General features: G+C 39.0%; 1 protein-coding gene across 1 annotated transcript in view; it reads left to right on the forward strand.

The window, feature by feature from the left end:
- Cntnap5 (contactin associated protein like 5) overlaps positions 1-20,697 on the forward strand; it is a 964,727-nt gene that overhangs the window by 504,180 nt on the left and 439,850 nt on the right. Inside the window, exon 8 of the mRNA XM_013346685.2 lies at positions 16,056-16,320. Within this exon, the coding sequence (XP_013202139.1) occupies positions 16,056-16,320 (265 nt within the window). The remainder of the gene's footprint in view (positions 1-16,055; positions 16,321-20,697) is intronic.

Raw genomic sequence — 20,697 nt, forward strand, 5'->3', positions numbered from 1 at the left:
AGGCCAGCCTGGTCTACAAGAGCTAGTTCCAGGACGGGCACCAAAGCTACAGAGAAACCCTGTCTCGAAAAACAAAAAAACAAAAAGAAAAACAAACAAAAAAAAACCTGTGATAGACAAAGAGAGGAGGAACTGTCACTGAATGCTTCTTCTTGGACCTTGGGTATAGGCTCTTATAGGGAATTAGGCAGGGGAAGGAAGGTGGACTTGACAGAGCTCTGTTTACCTTGCATTCCAGAGCTCAACAAGGTTAATTCATCCTGGTAAAGCATTCATACTTTATGAATTCACTCTTATTTTATCTTTGTCCTTTTCATTCTTTTCTGTTCCATATGAGTTCTGTTTAATTCAAAAAACTATAAAAAAATGGGTCCACAGTAATTTATTCTTTACAAATACCTCTCAGAATTCTCAGTTCTACCAGTGCCTTGTTCCACCTGAGTAAATTATGATATTTCTGAGTTATGCTGCAATCTGGCTGAAGTGCCTGCTAAGCAATGAACCTATACTGCAAGTTGTGTGCAGAATGTTCTGGACAGGTCAGCAGCAGGGATGGAACCATATATCTATAACATCACCAATAGAAGAAGAATATCTTTTCAGAGACATCCACTCATATCAATCCCAAGAGTTATAGCTCCAATGAGAAAAGAATTTCAGGATGAGCCAATTGAGGCATCTTGGGAGAATTAGTAAAACTAGAAAGATGACCCTGGAAAGCATAGGCAAGGGATTCTCATAGGCAAGTCTGTTTTCAAATCTTTATATGTCTTCATAGAGAATTTGGTTAGCTTTCAAATTACTTTTATTTCATGAAGTACATTATTTAGATTTATGAAAGAGATAGAATACGAAAAAGATCCCTTAAAGTTCTAGGTAATTTTAGTTTTAAGAAAGTAGTTCATTTACTGTTTTTGACACTTATAATTGAGAATTCTATAGCAAAATATGCTTGTCTCATTGGGCAGTTTGGGCTTTATGAATGGTATCAGAAGTTTCCTGATTCTGTCTTCATCAAAGATAAACCAGTCCTATTTTCTTATCCAGAGTTGTAAATACATAAGCTCATGCCAGCATCCATAGTGTCTCAGAGTAGCCACATCTTATGAGCTGATGCTTGTGTGTAGAAGACCAGTGCCAGTGCATTTTATTTATACTGAAGTCCCATTACAGAGACATAAATGGTACCAGTTCTCCCTGTCAGTAGTCCTTGAACAAGAGCTGCTGTCATGATGTTCCACCCATCAATCATGAGGAAATCACTATAATTGTGTTATTACTACAAGATCTCAGTTTTGATGAGCCACTCTGCCGCGGTTGAAAGCTTTTAGTTGGATGGATTTTATTGGATTTCAGTCAGCATTTGACACACTTCAGATGTGATGGCAGAATGACCTGAATATATTTGGAAGGAGAAGTCTGCTCAAAACTCATACCCACCCTCATTGGTTTCCTCTGCTTCTCATTGTGTAACCCCTGGATGAGCACCCTGCTAAGCTACTGTATATAGTCCTCCCATTCTATCATCTCCAGTGAAGTTAGCCACCCTAATTCTCTATAGAGTTCAATATTAACCAAGTCTTCTCCTGAGAGAACACTGTAGCATGGAGAGGGGAGAGAGAAGGAAGTCAGTGTCAAGGGTACTTAAAATAAAAGGTTTTAAATTTTATATGTTGCCCAAAGAGGACCTTAAGAGAGACATACATAGAACTACATAGGAAGGAGAAAAAGACAATGTTTTCTGAGCAAATTGGGATCGTGGGCGTGATGGTTAAGGGTAGAAAGGGAGAGGGGAGGGATGGAGGGGAGCAGACAAAAATGTATAGCTCAACAAAAATAATTTAAAAAACCAAAAATTATATGTTGTTTTCTGCTAATCTGCATATATCATTGGACTGAAAGATAGTTCACTTCATAATATGTGCCTGCTATGAAAACAAGGGCGTCTGCATTCTACACTGTCACTCACATAGAAATTTGGGTGTGGGAACTGGAAACATGCAATTAATTGTACTGTCAGTACTGAGAGGTGAGAATAAAAGACTCTCTGGGGCTGATTGGTCAGGTAGTCTGGCTGAATTAATAACTCTCAGGTCTCACCCAGTCGCTCTGTCTTACAAAAGGGGGGTTGGTAGTCACTCCAAGGATGATGATTTATATGAACATTCAAACACACAGCACACACCCCCACACATGTATGCATATGCACATGCACACTAACATTATTATCAGCCATGTTGATTGAATATTGGATTCTTTCCTGCAGTGAGGCAGATATTTAGGAAGGAACCCTAATGCTCCTTCTTTATATGCAGTATCACCCGAGGAAAATGTCTTTTTAGATGTATATGCTTAATTAAATTTCTCATTGCTTCAATAGAAAGCTTCACATGTGACTCCTGCTACTAAGAAAAGACGTGACAAAGATGTGTGTGTTCAGTCTCCAAGAATATGGGAATCTGTGAGAATGCTAGAACTGTTGATAGAGAGAGCGGGCCTACTTTTTTCATCACAGCCACCCCACTAGCTTACACCCAAAATAACCACACAATAATTTTATTAATTAAATTATTGCATGACTCATTATATCTAGCCTCTTTTTGGCTAGATATAATTAGTTTAGCCCATCTCCGTTAACGTGTATCAATACTTGACTGTGACTTACCGGCATGAGTCTAACCAGCATCCATCTTGGGCAGAACCATGGCATCTGCTTGTCTGTCCTTACTGGCATTCTGTTCTCTCTACTCTGCCTACCTAATTGCTGCTCTATCAAAAGGCCAAGACAGTTTCTTTATTCAACCAATGAAAGCTACACATAGACAGAAGAACCTCCTATACCATAGAACCATCTGCTCTAACATTCCAGGTTACAAACAAGAAAACTCTTGTAAGATCTGGGGAAAACAGAAGCACCAGACAGGACCAATACTACATGTGGTTTCTTGCTGCATAAATTATGCTCTGTGTTATCATTTCCCCAATACAGTAGTAAACAATGAAAACACCCCAAAATGTGGATTTCCCAGTAAATATTCGTGACCAGAATCCAGTTCTGCCATACTACAACACTCAATTTCATCTCAAAAATCTAATGCAAGATTGTTCTGTATTCAGTTTCTAATGGCCCTTTGTTATAGGAGCCGGTAGGAATTCCGAGGGTGCCCACCAAGATTTCCTCGTCCTGATGTCCTAGCATAAATCATTTGACCCGAACACAGAGAAACAAAAGAAAGACAGTTTAGTAAGAAAGAAAAAGACACTGCTATAATGAGCATGGGAATTACCTGGGAAGAAGGATCCTCAGCTGAGGAAGAGCTTCCATTAGCCTGGGCAGTAGACAAATCTTTGGGGAATTGTCTTGATTTATGTGGGAAAACTCAACCCACTGCATGTGGTTACCACAACCCCCAAGTGGTCCTGGGTTGTGGAAGAAGGCAGACTTAACAAGCCAGGGACTGAACATCTGTAAGCAGCTTTGCTCAAGGGTTTCTGCCTTTGTTCCTATCTCTAGGCTACTGGCTTGAAATCCAGCTCTGGCTTTATTGAGTGAGGGACTGTGACCCACAAAATACACGCACACACACACATGCACACACATGCATGCACACACACACATACGTAGACATATATGTCAAGTTTCTACTGGGAAAATATGTGCTCCAAAGTCCAGCCATGCATCACTAACACTTCATCAATTTTCTGGCATTTCTAACGCATTTTGTTTTACAACTAACCCAGGTTGAGAAGTGATTTTAGTCTTTTTCCATCAACTTGCTTCTTCATATGGTATTTCTGTTCTTTCTCCTCTCTCTCTCTCTCTCTCTCTCTCTCTCTCTCTCTCTCTCTCTCTCTCTCTCTGTGTGTCTCCACATCCTTCTGGCACACGATTACATACTTATACAGTTGTCACAAGGTAGCACAAAAGTTTTACGGTGTTGTTAGAAATATTTATATATCTGCAGACAAAACACACCATTTCGGAAGACACCATGGAAGTCAGGACTCCGAAATCTGTGGGTCTTACAAAGGACTCAGGTGTGGGTGAACAATAAATATCACTGGGGAATCAGGGGTGAATATGGAATGGTGATTGTGAAATCTGGAGAGGTTAACTTGTGTTAGGGGAAGCAGGCCTCAAGTGTGCTTATGAGTTATGTTGCCATAGAAACAATACAATGTGATAGATGACTGAGTGAAAAGCTTCATTTGCAGTTAGGGTGTCCTCACACCCTAGTGGGGATGATGGAACACACAAACAGGGCGATGATAGTCCGTTAGCAGTTAGGAACCAAGAGCACTTTCCTGCTTGAAGTTTATTTTCTGAGTCAGCAAAGGGTTCGTGAGCCGGGCCTCTTCTTCTCACCCCAGTGTACTTGCAAATGTCTTAAAAGTAAGTTTATTATTCATTTCCCCCACTGCTATTTACACTAGTCAGCTTTCATTCTCTATAGAACCAGCTAAGACACACACACACACACACACACACACACACACACACACGTGTACACTTGATAGAGTCAGATGTTGACTAATGACAGCCCTGACACTGTTGGCTCAGATACATTTCTTCAGGAGGTCAACCAAACATAGGGTATTAGTTAAAAGCAGAGAAGTGAGATCTATTCAATGTGACAATGTTAGCTTGAGGAGAAAGGACGTCCAGTGTGCACCTCATATTCAACTGTGGAATCTTAATGAGAGGCTTAGATTGAAAAAGAGGTAAGCATTATTCATACCTAAGCTTATTTGCCCATCATCCATGTCTGAATTCTAGTATCATCTACCAGGTGGTCAGAAAAGTTGTCATAGCTGTGCAAAATCTCTTTCAGTGATACAAGCTTCCACTCAGATTGAAATTGGGCCTCAGTCTTTTCTTTTTCCCATTCGGTGGTTTCTGGAGAAGTTCTGTTTCTTAGAGTCCATTGTTTAAATATTTCAGTGGCCAAAGACAGGGGTGTACATGTCTCTTCCTTTCCCACCTTCCCAACCGGATAGTCACATACACACAGAACAGACAGATGCTAAGGTAGTTTATAAAAGGGTTGGTCTACTGGATTCTGGTGTCTGTGAAGTATTATGATCTCATAATTCTTATTTAGATTCTCCACCAAAAACAAACAAACAAAAACAGTATATAAGCAAATGAATAAAGAAAATCTATGATGGAAGCAAATATGAAGTATAAAAGTTGGGAAAACTGAGAAGTTGAACTGGTGGGGAAAGTTCCAGCCAACAGCTACCAACGATTAGAAGAGATACTGGGGATCAAACAGAAAAATAGGAAGAAGGGAGTTATGAATGTCTGTTTCCCATGCTTTGTATCATTGTTGAACACTAAATAGATAAGATGGTATTCAAACATACTGGGAAGAGTCACCTTCTTCCTTCTGTTTCAAATGGCAGTCCCATCTGATCATACCCTGTGGAACCAAAAGTAATATTAATCTGTTTTTATATCATTTATATTTTTTTCATATATGGTCTCTGATTCTTTGAAACTATAACATGACACATTCACCTACAGTGTAACCTGCTTGAGTAACACTTGATTAAATTGTAAAATAAAGTTTCCATGTTTATAGTTCTATGTTGGGCCTCAGTTATAGCTGTTCATAGCACCAAGGCTTATCTGCAAGCTTTGGGGGTTGAAAAGAGGGAGGTTAGAGAGAAAGGTACAGATAGAGGTTGTTCTTTAGAGCAAGAAAATTATTAATCCTGGGATAGTACATTGGGGGATTTAGAAGAGACTTTGTTCTCACCAGATGAAGCAAGTGTCTTATAGATGTTCTAGGAAGGTGATCCCATCCCATAGTTAATAAGCAGCCTTACTACTGTATGTGCCCACAGTAAAGTTGACTCTGAATTAAAGATAACAATTGAAATATGGAGGTTCTCTCCCCTGTAACTATGGATCACATTTCAGAGTCACAGCCCAGTAAAGAACATGCACTTCTCTTGCAGAGGACCGAAGTCAGCTCCCTGTACCTACAGCAGGCAGTTCAACATCACCTGCAAACTACAGCACTTTTGACTGTGGGCACTGCATACCAGTGTGCAATGCCACCTGCCCACCACTTAAAATAAACAGAAAAACTTTAGAAAAAATGTGATGTCATGTGTTTAGTTCCTTCTGTATGGAGCCATTTCTGTTTCTCTGCTATTTGGGGATACAATCAACAGGCCCTGAACAGAGTCCAGACATTTCAGGGAAGCTGGTGATATTGGATTGCCAACCTTAGACCTAGGTACACAAACCTCTTTGTTATACGATACTCAACCTCAAAGATTTTGCTTTTATCCTTTTAAAATTATTTCTTTTTTGAGATTATAATATAATTACATTATTTCACGCTCTCTTTTTCCTCCCTCCAAAATCCTCCATATCTTTGTTCTTTTTCAAATTCATGTCGTTTTTAAAATTTAATTGTTATTACACACTCTCATAAGTACGACATGCTCAATCTGTACAATGACACTTGTATGTATGTTTTTGAGACTGACCATTTGGCGTTGGACAATCAGTGTGCTGCTCCCTGGGTAATACTATTTGTCCCGTTTTCAACATTTCCTAGTTGCTTCAATTTTTGTATAGAGTTGAGGTCTCCTGGGCATACTCCTGCGTACATTAGCATGTGTATTGTTACTGTCTTTTTTTAGCTTGGATTTGGGCAGTCATGTTAGTGAAACCCTAATGGGTATAGTTTCCGACATTTCTATGAGAAATAATCTCAAAGAAACTCTCTGACACTTGTTCCACAATGTTCTCTGAGCCCAAGTTATGGGAGTTGTTTTGCAGCTATTGATTGGAATTAGGCTCCATGACTCATTGTGTCTGTAATTGTATCTGTCTCTTACAAAGAGAATTCATTGATGTAGCATGAGAGCTTCACTTAACTGTGGGAATAAGGACAAATATCTACAATGTGGTTAGGGATTGTGCTAGTTTAGTGAAGAGCTGGTTGTAGGTTCTCCAAGATCCTTAAGTTCACCAGTCCTGGATAGCTGGACAGGCTTTCTGTACCAGGCATGATTTCTCTCTTGTTTATCTATTCTTAAGTCCAAATAGAGACATGTTGGTCATCACCACCAAGGTATGACTGCCACTGCCTCACCCTTATGGTTACCATGCTGTGCTGGTTGTTGATGTGGTATATGGGTGACATAGCTAGAGAGAACTATTGGTTTCTTTCACTCTTTGTAAGATTACATGTAACCTCCTGTTAAACCTAGTAGTCAGCAAAGGGTTTTAGCTAAGTTCCATCTCAGCAGCCTGTGGATCCTGTTCCAGAAGTACCCGCTATCCTCAGCATATGGAATTGTCTTCTATACCAGAGTTTTTGATTTAACAGTGTAGAACAGAATGAGACAACATGGTGGTTAACACTTTTGGTCTTGATTAGACTGAGATATAAGCTTCTAAGCATGCTACACAGTATTATCTTGAATAGGTTACCTAAGGTGGGAAGGCCCACTCTAAATGTAAGCAATACCATGCTATAATACCATGGGGCTTAGTAAAAAGGAGAAAATGAGCTGAGTACCACCACTTACCTCTTTCTGCTTCCTAACTGTAAATATAATAATAGCAGCTGCCTCAAGCTTCTGCCTTCATGCTTATTACACCTGATGTAGTGGTTTGAATAGATATGGCACACATTGACTCATCTGAGTGAATGCTTGGCCTCTAGGGAGTGGCATAATTAATATGTCTGGCCTCATTTGTGTGGCATGCTGGAAGAAGATTATCTCTGTGGGGTCAGATTTTGAGTTCTCATATGTTCAAGCTACACCCAGTGTTGCTTGTTCACCCCCTGTTGCCTGTGGATCAAGATGTAGAACACTTGGCTTCTTCTCTAGCACTATGGCTTCCTGCATGTGACCATGTAGCACTATGATCATAATGAACTAAACATCTGAAACTGTAAGGTAGTCCCAAATAAATGTTTTTCTTTTTAAGATTTGCCATGGTCATGGTGTCCTTTCACAGAAATAGAAACTCTAACTAAGGCAGAAATTCATACCAGGGACTGGGATATTGTGGTTATAGGACTGACCCTGATTTTATTTAAAGGAATGCGGATTTTAAAATTATTGATTAGAAAATCCATGCAATGATTTAAGCTATGTTTAATAAGTCATGCTAGTAAGAACATGGAAAACTGTAGACAGAAATTTCTGTCTCACCTGGTACTTCAGCCATTCAGTACCAAAGAAACACATAGAAACTTGTATTAATTATAAACTGCTTGACATATTAGCTCAGGATTATCATTAACTAGCTCTTACTACTTAAATTAGTCCTTAATTTTCATTTATGTTTAGCCACATAGCTTGATGTTTTTTCTTAATGAGTCATTCTCTTCTTGATTTCTCTGTGTCTGGCTGATGATTGTGACTCTGTCTTTTCTTTTCCCAAAATTTTCTTAGTCTGGTTGCCTTTCTTATATTTCTTGCCTGGTTACTGGACAATTAGTGTTTTATTAAACCAATATGAATGGCAAATCTTTGCCATGTGCAAAAACATTATCCCACAGCATTTCTCCCTTTTTATTTTCAAAGCAAGACAATAAATCTAGCCTTCTGTGTTTAGCTCTTTTACTTACCATTGTCAATAAAAATTTGTAACCAAAACACTAAACAAAGACAAATATCCATAATTTTTGGGAATATGGATATAGTTTTCTAGACTACTTCCTGCTGAATGGGAGCCTTGTTAATCTTATTGGAACCAAAAGAAAATCTAGGACTAGAAAATGGCCCCCATAGACTCATGTGTTTGAATGCTTTGAGTTCTAATATATTCAAGCTATGCCCACTGTGGTACACAGTTCACGTCCTGCTTGATCAAGATGTAGATCAAAATGTAGAACTCTCAGCTACTTCTCCAGTACCATGTCTGCTATGATGATTTCGCCATGTTGATAATGGACTAAAGTTCTGAAACTGTAAACCAGTCCCAGTTAAATGTTTTCCTGTATAAGAGCTGCTATGGTCATGGTGTCTCTTCACAGCAAATAGGCAAAAGAGTCAGAGATAGCCCCTGCTCACTCTGTTGGAAATCCCTCAAGAACACTCAGCCAGCCACTCAGCCATATCATATATGCAAAGGACATTGATCAAACGTATCCAGGCTCCCTGGTTCTGTGAACCCTCATGAGTCCCAGACACTTGATTTTGTGGGCCATATTTTTGCAGTGTCCCTGACTCCTCTGGTTCCTCTGATCCTTCCTTCCCCTCTTCCACCGGACTCCCTTAGCTCCAGCTAATGTTTGGTTGTAGAACTCGCATCTGCTCACATCAGTTGCTGGCTTAAGTCCCTCTGGTCTCTTTGGTGATAGTTCTGCAAGGCGCAGGTCGTAGAGCCCTCTGCAGTCAAGGCAAACTGTAGAGCAAAGGTTTTCTCGCTGGATTGCTGTCCCAGTCCCTCTACCTAAGGCCTTGCCTATTTATAGAAGATGGTCTTTTCAGGTTCCATGTTCACTACTGGGAATATTTGTTAGGGCTACCTTTGTAGATTTCATGGTGTTGCCATTTTAGTAGGTTTCCAGCTCATCCCACAAATGCCTCCACCTACACACACCAATTTTCATCTTTTCTCCTAGTATTTTCTCCCTTTTCCCCTCACCAGAACCCTCCTGTTCCCATCCCCACCCATCTCCCGTACAACAACAAAATCCCTTCCATTTCTTCTTCACAGAGAGATCCTTGCTTTCACCCTTTATATTGTCCTTGTTACTTAGCCATTCAGTGGATGGGTGAATCTTTTAATTTACAGCCAGTATCCATATATAAGTAATTACATACCATTTGCATTTCTAGGTCTGGGTTACCTCACTCAGGATGGTTTCTTCAAATTCTATGTTCTTCTCAGGAAATTTCATGATGCCATTGTTTTTATTAGCTGTGTAATAGTCCATTGTGAAAATGTACTACATTTTCTTTATTCATTCTTCAGTTGAAGGACATCCAGCTGTTTTCAGTTTCTTGCTGTTATGAATAAAGCTGCTATGAATATAATTGACCAACTGATTTTTTTTTATTTAATCTTGTATCCAGGAACTTTGTTGAAGGTGTTTAGCAGCTGTAGGAGTTCCTAGATAAAATTTATGAGTTCCCTTATGTTTACTATTGTATTATCTGCAAATAATGGTACTTTGGCTTCTTCCTTTTCAATTTTTATCCATTGATCTCCTATAATTGTCTCTTTAGCTAGAACTTCAAGTACTATTTTGAATAGATATGGAGAAAATGGACAGCATTATCTTATTACTGGTTTTAGTGGATTTCTCTGAAATTCTATTCATTTAATTGACATAGGTTGCAAACTTGCTGCAAATTGCCTTTGTTCTATTTATATATGTCCCTTGTTTCCTTGATCTTCCTAATGCTTTTATCATGAAGGTGTACTGGCTTATGTCAAAGTCTTTTTCAGTAGCTAATAAGATGATTATGTGCTTTTTATTTCTTACAGATTTTTTATATGGTAGATTACATTGACAGATTTGAACCATCCCTACCATCTATGGGGTTAAGCCTACTCATAGTGGTTTATCTTTTTGATGTATCCTTGCATTTGGGTTGCATATATTTTATTGAGTGTTTTTGCATCTATGTTCAGGGTAATTGTTCTGTAATTGCCTTTTTTTTTAAATGTCTGTATGGTTTGGGTATTACAGTGACAGTGGCCTCATAAAATAAATTTGGCTGTTTTCCTTATTTTTCTATTTTGGGTAATAATTTGAGTGTAGATATTACTTTTTTTTAAAATATCTGGTAGAATTATGTCTAAGTCTGTGTGGCTCTAGACTTTTCTTTTTTTCCTTTTTTGGTTGGGAGACTTTTGATACTGCTTCTCTTTATTTAGGGGTTATTGATCTATTTGAATTGTTTATCTAATCTGAACTTAACTTTGGTAAGTGGTATCCTTTTTAATCTTGTGAAGTACTGGTTTTTGAAGTATGATCTCGGTGATTCTTTGGATTTTCTTCATGTCTATTGTTATGTCTCCCTTATTATCTGATTTGAATATTCTCTTTTGACTTTTTAGTTAGGTTGGATGAGGGTTTGTCTATCTTGTTGATTTTCTCAAAGAATCAACTTTTGTTTTAATAATTTTTTTGTGTTCTTGTTTCTATTTTATTGATTTCAGCTCTGTTTGATTATTTGCTGCCATCTACTTCTCTTGGGTATGCTTGTTCCTCTTCTAAATCTTTTAGCTGTGCTCTAAAGTTGCTAGTAGGAGAATCCTACAATGTCTTTATGTAGGCACTTAGTGCTATGAGGTTTCCTTTTAGAACTGCTTTCACTTTCTCCTACAAGTTTGGGTATGCTATGTGTTCATTTTCATTGAAATCTAGGAAATCTTTAAGTGCTTTCTTATTTCTGCTTTGACTTAATTGTCATTCAGTAGGGAGTTGGTCAGTTTCCATGAGTTTTTAGGCTTTCTATTGTTTTTGCTATTTTTGAAATCTAGCTTTAATTCATAGACTGAAAGTATACAGGGGGTTATTTCAATTTTCCTTCATTTGTTGAGAGAGAGAGGGGTTTGTGATCAATTTTGGAGAATCTTCTCTAAAGTGTTAAGAAGAAACTATATTTGTGTTTGGGTGAAATATTTGTAGATGTCTGTAAGGTCAATTCAATTCATAACATCTGTTAACTCCATTGCTTCTCTGTTTAGTTTTGTCTAAATAGCCTGTCCATTGATGAGAGTGGGGTGTTGAAGTCTCCCATTATTAATGTGTGTGGTTTGATATCTGATTTATCATTTAATAATAGTTATTTATTTATTTATTTATTTATTTATTTATTTTTGGTTTTTCAAGGCAGGGTTTCTCTGTAGCTTTGGAGCCTGTCCTGGAACTAGCTTTTATAGACCAGATTGGCTCCAGCTCACAGAGATCCACTTGCCTCTGCCTCCCAAGTGCTGGGATTAAAGGCATACGCCACTACCACCTTGCCCTAATTTTTTTTTTAACAAGTGGGGGTGACATTGTGCTTGGAGCATAGATGTTCAGAATTTAGACATCATTTTGATGGATTTTGCCTTTGATGAGAATGAAATATCCATTTACATCTTTTTTGATTAATTTTGATTTAAAGTCCATTTTGTTCGATATTAGAATAGTTGTTCCAGCTTGCTTTTTGGGTTCATTTGCTTGCAAAATCTTTTTCTAACCCTTTACTCTGAGGCAATGTCTATCTTTGTTGTTGAAGTGTGTTTGAGTATGCAGCAAAATTATGTATCAAGTTTTCATACCCATTCTCTTAGCATGCGTCTTTTGTTTGGAGAAATTGAGTAGATATATTGAGAGATATTAATGACCAGTGATTGTGAACTCCTGTTATTGTTGCTTTTGATGGTACAGATAGTGTGTGTGTGTGTGTGTGTGTGTGTGTGTGTGTTGTGTGTGTCTGTTTCCCTTCTTTGGGTTTTGTTAGTATGATAATATCTATTTATTATTTTTCATGGAAGTAGTTAACCTTATGTAGGGATGGATTTATAGATATATATTATTCAAATTTGAATTTGTCATGAAATATCTTGTTTTCACTATGGGGAATGATTTTTTTTTGCTGGGCATAGCATTCTGGGCTTTCATCTGTAGTCTTTTGTAGTCTGCAAGACATCTGTCCAGACCTTTCTGGCTTTCAGAGTCTCCATTGAAAAGTTGGGTGTAATTTTTATTAATCTGCTTTTATGTTATTTGATTTTTTTCTTGCAGCTTTTAATATTGTTTCTTTGTTCTGTATGATTAGTATTTGATTACTATGTGGAACATGGATTTTCTTTTCTGGTACAATCTATTTAGTATTCTATACCTTCTTGTACCTTTATACATATATCCTGCTTTAGGTTAGGAAAACCATTTAGTTAAGTAAATATATATTCTAGATATTTGAGCTTGATTTTTGTCTTCTATTTCTATTTATAGGCTTTGTCCTTGCACAGAGCCCAAGATTTCCTAGATATTTTGTGTTAGAAATTTTTGACCAATGAATCTATTTTTTTAAAGTATCTTCCACTCCTGTGATTTTCTATGTTCTCTTCCATCTCTGTTGATGATGCCTGTATCTGTAATTCCTGATCACTTACCTTGATTTTCTAGTACCATTATTCATTCAGTATGTGTTTTTTAAATTCTATTTCTACTTTCAGATCTTAAACAGTTTCCTTCACTTGTTTTTTTCCCTTTTATTATTTTTTGGGGGGACTTTCTTGGTATTCTGTTAGGGGATTCATTGATTTTTTTTCTTGATTTTTCAAGACAGGGTTTCTCTGTGCAACAAAACCCAAGTTTTCTTGTAACTGTCTTTGTTGACCAGGTTGGCCTCAAATTCACAGAGTTACACCTGCCTCTGCGTCAGGAGTGCTGGGAATAAAGGCATGTACTCCCATGCCTGGCTATTCTCAATTTCTTAAAAGGATTTTTTTATTTCCTCTTTTAAGGACGTCTATCACCTTAATAAAGGTATTTTAAGGGCATTTTCTTGTTTTTTAGCTGCTTTGGCATATTTAGGTCTTGATGTCTTAAGATACCTATGTTGTGATTGTACCATATTGTCCTGCATGTTATTGACTGTGTTCTTAAACCAGCACTTAGGCATATGAGTTTAGGATGATTGTATGTCTATGTGCTGATTTCTGAGTTTGTATTTACTGAATGGGTGTTTTGCTCCTTGGTTTCTGTTTCCTCTTTGGTCTTCTGGTCTTTGTATTCTAGATTTCTGGGAGCTGGCATGATCTGTGATCCAGTATAGAGTGTCTGTCCAAGCTGAGGACTGGATTTCTGGGTGGTAGCATGGCCTTTGAGATAACAGCAATCTTCTGGCCAAGTTGGGAGGTGAGGTATGGTGATGAGGAAGGAAGTGTGTATTGAGGGGCACTGAGTGAGGGTAGAGGTCTACTGGGGTAATATGTTTGGTAAATTGATTGCCTAGTCAGCAAACATCCAGAACACACCTGTAGCCACCTCCTTGTTCTGGGATTTCAAGTGCACATTGCCACATATGCTTTTAAATTGGGTTCCGAAAGTCTGAACTCAGTTTGGCATTTTTGAACAGCAAGTAACTTACTGAAACCAAGGCCTGGGAATGTCTTTCCTGGAAAGTATTGTTGTGGCCTAGACTTCCGACTTCCTGATCTGCACTAAGTATCTCCTTCTGACACATGGGCCCTGGGTGGAAATTAATTTCAGGCAGCTGCTCCAGATAGCATGCTCCCCTGACTGGCTCTTTCTGGTTTCCATAAGTGGTGTTGGCTTGGGGAGACACAGAGTAAGAGGCTGCTCGTTTGTTTCTGGCTGCTCAGCCCTGAAGTAATCACACAGAAATCATATTATTTGAAATACTTTTTGGCCAATTGCTTAAGTGTATAGCTAACTAGCTCTTACATCCAGAATTAACCCATTTCCATTATTTTATATTTTATCACGAGGCCTGTGGCCTACTGGCCAGGTTCCAGTAAGCAGCTCATGTCTTTCCCTTCTGATGGCTACGTGGCCTCTCCTTACTCTGCCTTCTTTCTCCCAGAATTCAGTTTGATTTTCCCCACCTAGCTCAGCTCTAACCTGTCACTGGCTAGTCAAACTTATTTATTCATTAAATAATAAAAGCAACATATATACCCCACACCACAGAAAGCTAAGAAAAATTGCACCTGATTATGCAAAAACTGCAGTTCAATGGTTTTGGAAGAACACATCTACAAGGGATAAGATGTGTGACACCTTGCAATGACATTAGCAGATGGTCATTCATTTCTGTGGAGATAGTTCTAGAGGCTAAAGGGGATGTGTAGTGCAATTGAAGATATGACATGTTTGGATGTAGAGTGTGCTAACCAGACAGCAAATGGCTTTTCCAAAAGAACCCTTTTCCACTATTCAAATAGTAGTCCAGCCTTTCTTCTCTACTCTTCTAGATAAACAGTCAATATTTGGGGTTGAGCACAGAAATTCATTGTTTAATTTATAATAACTTCCTAAATTGGAACTTATTTTGTGGACTTGGAAATACAAGGGTCAATGAAAATAGTAATCTGATTTCTGCTTTTTCTACTTTAGTTAAAAACTGGTTCTTTTTTTGTTGTCTCATGTAGTCCAAGCTTGCCTCAATCTCACTAAGTAGCCCTGGGTGAAACTGAACTTCTGATTCTCCTGCCTCTACCTCCTAAGCAAAGAGATTACAAGTGTGCAACACAGTGCCTAGGTCATAAGCTGCTAGAGATTTACTAGGGGTTTTGTGCATGCTAGATAAGAATTCAGCAAAATGAGCTACATGGCCAACTAATACATCCTTAACATTTCCCAGGTTCAACCCTCTCCTTCAGTCCTTACTCTATGTAAACACAAATATTCTTACAGAATTTAAAATGCAGCCAGCATTACCTTAGCGTTGTTCTCTGTTCCTGTCTTCTGTCCTTGGAATTTGCAATTCCTTCTCGCTCCTTGAATTTCTCTGTTGATCACCAGCAATTCCATTTTACTAATTTCCCAAAGGTTTTCCCGTGTACTCTTCACAGACAATTGCAATCACAGCACACACCTCCCTCTATTTGCCCACCTCATTTTCATGAAAGCATCATTTGCTTAGAAAATCTTTCATCTCTCTTTTTCTTTCCATGCCATTCTTCCTTGGGAGCCAGGATCAATTTCCCTTTTAATCATATTCCTCTTTATGGCAGTATTATCCTATGTGTATTTCTTTCAATGTGATTCCAGAGTTTGTTACATGGTTGACTCACCATATGGTTTTTCTCAGGGTGTTAATGTAATTATTTTTATATTTTTTAAATATAGAAGATTCTTTCCGCTCCCTCTTCTTGAAATCTCAGGCTTCCTTCACAGATAGCACTGGGATCTTAAAACATGAACAAGAAGCAATCTTTTGAGTCTGTCTGAGCCAAAATAACATATTTTTCCTTTGAGATCATGAAGGTGAATGTGGAATAATCCTGAAATTAAGGTCAGCGCTGGGTGGTTGTTTATACTGACTGTCAGATTGTGGAATAAAAATGGCTTTTCTATGTCTGTTTTCTTATTGTTTTTCAGGGCAATGTCACTTTTTCCTGCTCAGAACCACAACTAGTCCCCATCACATTTGTCAGCTCCAGAAGCAGTTACCTGCTGTTGCCTGGCACCCCCCAGATTGACGGACTGTCAGTGAGTTTCCAGTTTCGAACATGGAACAGGAATGGTCTGCTTCTATCTACAGAGCTGTCTGAAGGCTCAGGGACCCTGATGCTCATGCTGGAGGGTGGGACTCTGAGGCTCCTGATTAAGAAAGTAGCAGGACATGGAACTGAAATCCTTACAGGTACAGTCATTGCAGACTTCCTTTTAATTGCTTCTTCTCTACATTTCCTTCCTTTTCTTTCTTACTTTCTTGCTCTTTTCCTCCTTCTTTCTCCCCTTTCCATTTTTTCTTCATGTTCCCCCTCCTTCCTTCTCCTTCCTTTTGTTTATAATGGCTTCTTTACCTAAGTTAAAAAAGGTTGTGTTTCTGCCTAAAGAGTACCCAAATCATCCTTAGGGGTGAGGGGTGGCTAGTTGTGGCAGGTTCACTATAAATGTGAAGGGGGCTTGCTCTCCCTCACGAACAGTCTGAATTAACCATGTGTGCTTCAGCAAACGTCTCAATTGTTTCTCTGCAGTATCATCAGGAAAGTGGGAGTGAGAGTTCCCATCCAGGAGGATTTAGCACACTCTGTACCACCTGTGAAGTGGCCTGCTTAGTCTTGTGCAGTGATTTCTCACATTGTGTATCATCTTTACCATGGTCACTCCAGGAAAGGGGTGTCTTTCAAATTTTATACATTAGCAAATGAAGCGCTCCTTAAATATGTCCAGAAGCACATGTTCAAAATAATAGAACTGAAAATTTGTTTAGAATGTATCTGCCTTCCATGTCTCCCAAAAGATCTTGGGAATTCTTTTTCACAGTCCCTAAGTTTTATTTAATATTTATTAGTGAACTTTAATAATTGTATTTGTTAAATACACTTTGAAGACATTAAGTATATACTGTTATGTGTGGCCTCAGGATATGATGAAACTTTCTAAATGGTCATAAACTGGCTGAGGTCTGGGAAACACAGTCCTCTCTCTCTCTCTCTCTCTCTCTCTCTCTCTCTCTCTCTCTCTCTCTCTCTCTGTGTGTGTGTGTGTGTGTGTGTGTGTCTTTTGGTGTCTGTGTAGTGTCCTCGAGCACGCTTGTGTGTGCATATATGAGTACATGTATGCGTATGCAATAGACAATAAATGTCTGTTGAATATTATCTGTTAGATGCCTTCTGCTTTTATTTGTTTTTATAACCTTTTGAAACTGGTGTTTTCACTGGTCTGTAACTTGCTAAGTATACCAGGCTGAATGTCTGGTAAGATCCAGAAGTTCCCCTGTCTCTGCCTCCCCAGAACTGGAGCTGCAAATGGTCACCATCATATGGTACCTTTTTTTAAAATGTGATTTCTATGACTCTGAACTCAGGTCTTCATGCTCGTGTATAGCAATCACTTTATTACCTGGACCATCTTCTTACCCTGAAGCATTAACTTTCTTGTGTGGATTTTCAATCTCAGTGGTATAGATCCGCAGGCAGTTCTACTTTCAGTACTCCAGACCCTCCATTGAATTTCTCTTGTTTTTTAAAATATGTGCATATGCATGTGCCTGTGTGTGTATGCGCATGTGTGTGTTGCACGGTGTGTAGAGCATGTATTTGTGGATATTTGCACATTGAAGTCAAAAGAGCGCATTGTAGGTGGAATTAGAGACAGTTGTGAGTCATCCAACACACTTGCTCTGAAAGAGCAGCAAGCGTTCTAGGTCACAAAGCTGCATCTCCAGCCTCAAGCTGAATTTCTTAAACAGAAGAACTGGCTTATGGGTATCTCCTGGTTGTAGAGTGGCACTGTGCTTTCTTAGATGGCAAGTACTGATTGAGGTTGGACCATGTGGCTAGGCTGGGGCTGGGGCACCTGAGTCAGTCAACAGACCCTGTGAGAAATCTGAACCTTAATAATCCAAGTTCAATCTTCCATGGCTGTGCTGTGAACCATCATGCACCACAGATTTCACTACAGTGGATTAGGCTCTGTTTAGATGCCATTCTCCCATTGGTTTATGAATTTTATTACCAAAATAGACTGGATAAAATTAAATTAAATATTAATAATATGAGACAATAGTCACAGTCTCGTCAGGCCATGGGAAAGCCACAAGTATGTGTGGAAGGCAGGGCAGGGTAACAGAAGGTCACTGGAAGTCATTTCATGTCCCACTCGAGGACTTTCCACCTTATTCTCTTGCTGCAGTGTCTCTCACCTCAGCTGCATGAGTGAAGAATTTATTTCAGCTCATAGCTTGAGAGCACAGTCTTGATGACAGGAACTTGAGGCAGCTGGTAGGGCACATTGAATCTGTAGTGTGAAAACAGAGGGATATGAATGCTTAGCTCTCTTTCTTTATTTTATTCCGTGTAGGACTCCAGTCAGTGGAATGGTGCCTCCCACACTGAGGGTGGGGCTTCCCGCCTCAATTAACCCAGGGTAGAAACTCTCTCACAGACATGCCCTGTTATTCTTCATCCTGTCAAACTGTCAATCAATAGTAGCAGTGACAACACCCCAAATAGAAGCAATAGTCTTTCTGTAACCTAATTTTGAACACGGCAACCTATCATCTCTGCCATATTGCATTCACTGTATGCCAAGAAACAAGGCCAGCTCTTGCTCACTCGAGTGCATTAATTCTTCTTTTCAGCCTTCAAAGATGACCTACTCAGAAGAGTGCTTATATTTGAAGCACAGAGATCATACTTTGATCCAAAGACACCATAAAAAGCTGGCCGAGGAGGCATACACTGTAATCCCAGTCTGGGGTGGTTGAGGCCAGGTGGATTCCTGGACCTTGCTTGGCAGCTTGTCTAACTTAAGTAGTGAGCACCAGGTCACAGAAGGACCTTGTCTCAGAGGAAGTAGATTATGTTCCTTAGGGTGGCACCTAAGGGTGTCTTCTGGTTTTCATGTACGTGCATGTGTACCATTCTCTCACAAACACACACACATGCACAACCATAAAAATGATTTTTTAAGACTACAGCAGCCAGTAATAAGAAAGTGTACCTGAAACACTCAGCACAGCATTGAGAAGCTGATTAATAAATATCCATTCCCTCCATACTGAGTGAAGGGCCTCATCCATGGGTTTGTAAGAGTTGTCAGTAAATCTGCAGTCAGAGGAGTGTTCTAATATTTATTAGATTTCTGCTAATAGCAGTGAGTTATTCACTTTGAATAATAATATTTTTCATGTTTACAGTCATAAAATTTAAACCACGATCCTCCTTATTTGGAGAATAAAAATGTGAGCTGGCACTGAGCTGTCTCTTGCTGATTGATAAGATGTTTGAACACAGAGATTTGTAGGCCGTGGTTCCCAAATGCAGTTTCACTAAGATACAGGCCCGGGTGGTGGGTCCTCTAAGAACCCAGGAATGCTTCTACTATTAAGCACACATCAGTCCATTAACACACACTTTTAGCTGAGAGGAGTTTCTGCGTTACCCAGTCATAAGGGAGAAGAGGAATTGTATTATTTCAGATATGTCTCCCAGGTGCTGGATCAAGTGGAAGGAATTTAAATGAGAGCTTAAGAGGCACAGCTTGTGTCAGAAGACTAGCCGATCTGTCTTTCTCCAGGAGGTTTTCCTACATTTTGCAAAGAATTGAACCTCTTAATGTGCCTTTCAAATGGACTGAAAGTTTATTTGTTCTCACATTCTTCCACCTGGAAAGAGCGAGAGGACTAAAAAAGCCAAAATGAGCACTATCGATCTTTCTCCCTTAAATTTCCAACCAAATTTACTTTTAAAATAGTAGAGATCTTACTGACTTCATGAGAGAGGAAAATAGTACGTGAATGAATGGCAGTTTTCTCGGTGACCTTTCAGTGTGTGTGTGTGTGTGTGTGTGTGTGTGTGTGTGTGTGTGTGTGTGTATGGATGTGTGTGTGTGTATGTGTGTGTGTGTTTGTGTATGTGTATGTATGTATGTGTGTGTGTGTATGTATGTGTGTGTGTTTGTGTATGTATGTGTGTGTGCGTGGGTATGTGCACTCATACACGTGTGTATGCATCTGGGCATGTCTGTATGTTCAGGGGTTACATGTGCATGTACACCACATACACATACTCAGAGGTCAGAGGGTGATGAAGGGCACCTACTTTATAATTTGCTTTATTATTTCAAGACAGGATCTCTCACTAAACCTGGAATTAAGGTGACAGCTACCATGACCCAGAATCCTCCTCCACCACCTGTCAAAGAGTTAGGGTTACAGAGCCCCGTGTGCCCATGTTTGTTTGTTTTGTTGTTGTTTGGTTTTGTTTTTTGAGTTTTTTGTTTTCTTTTGTTTCTGAGACAGGGCTTCTCTGTAGCTTTGGAGCCTGTCCTGGAACTAGCTCTTGTAGACCAGGTTGGCCATGAACTCACAGAGATCTGCGTGCCTCTGCCTCCTGAGTACTGGGATTAAAGGCATGCACCACCACTACTGGGTCCAGCTCTGGCTTTTGATATATAGGAAGTTCCATATTAGGTCCTCATGATGCTCAACCACCTTTTCTAATAAGCTATCTCTTTTTTATTATTTATTTATTTATTTATTTATTTATTTATTTATTTATTTATTTTTGTT

Source organism: Microtus ochrogaster, chromosome 6, assembly GCF_000317375.1.
Source record: "Microtus ochrogaster isolate Prairie Vole_2 chromosome 6, MicOch1.0, whole genome shotgun sequence".
Classification (NCBI taxonomy): domain Eukaryota; kingdom Metazoa; phylum Chordata; class Mammalia; order Rodentia; family Cricetidae; genus Microtus; species Microtus ochrogaster.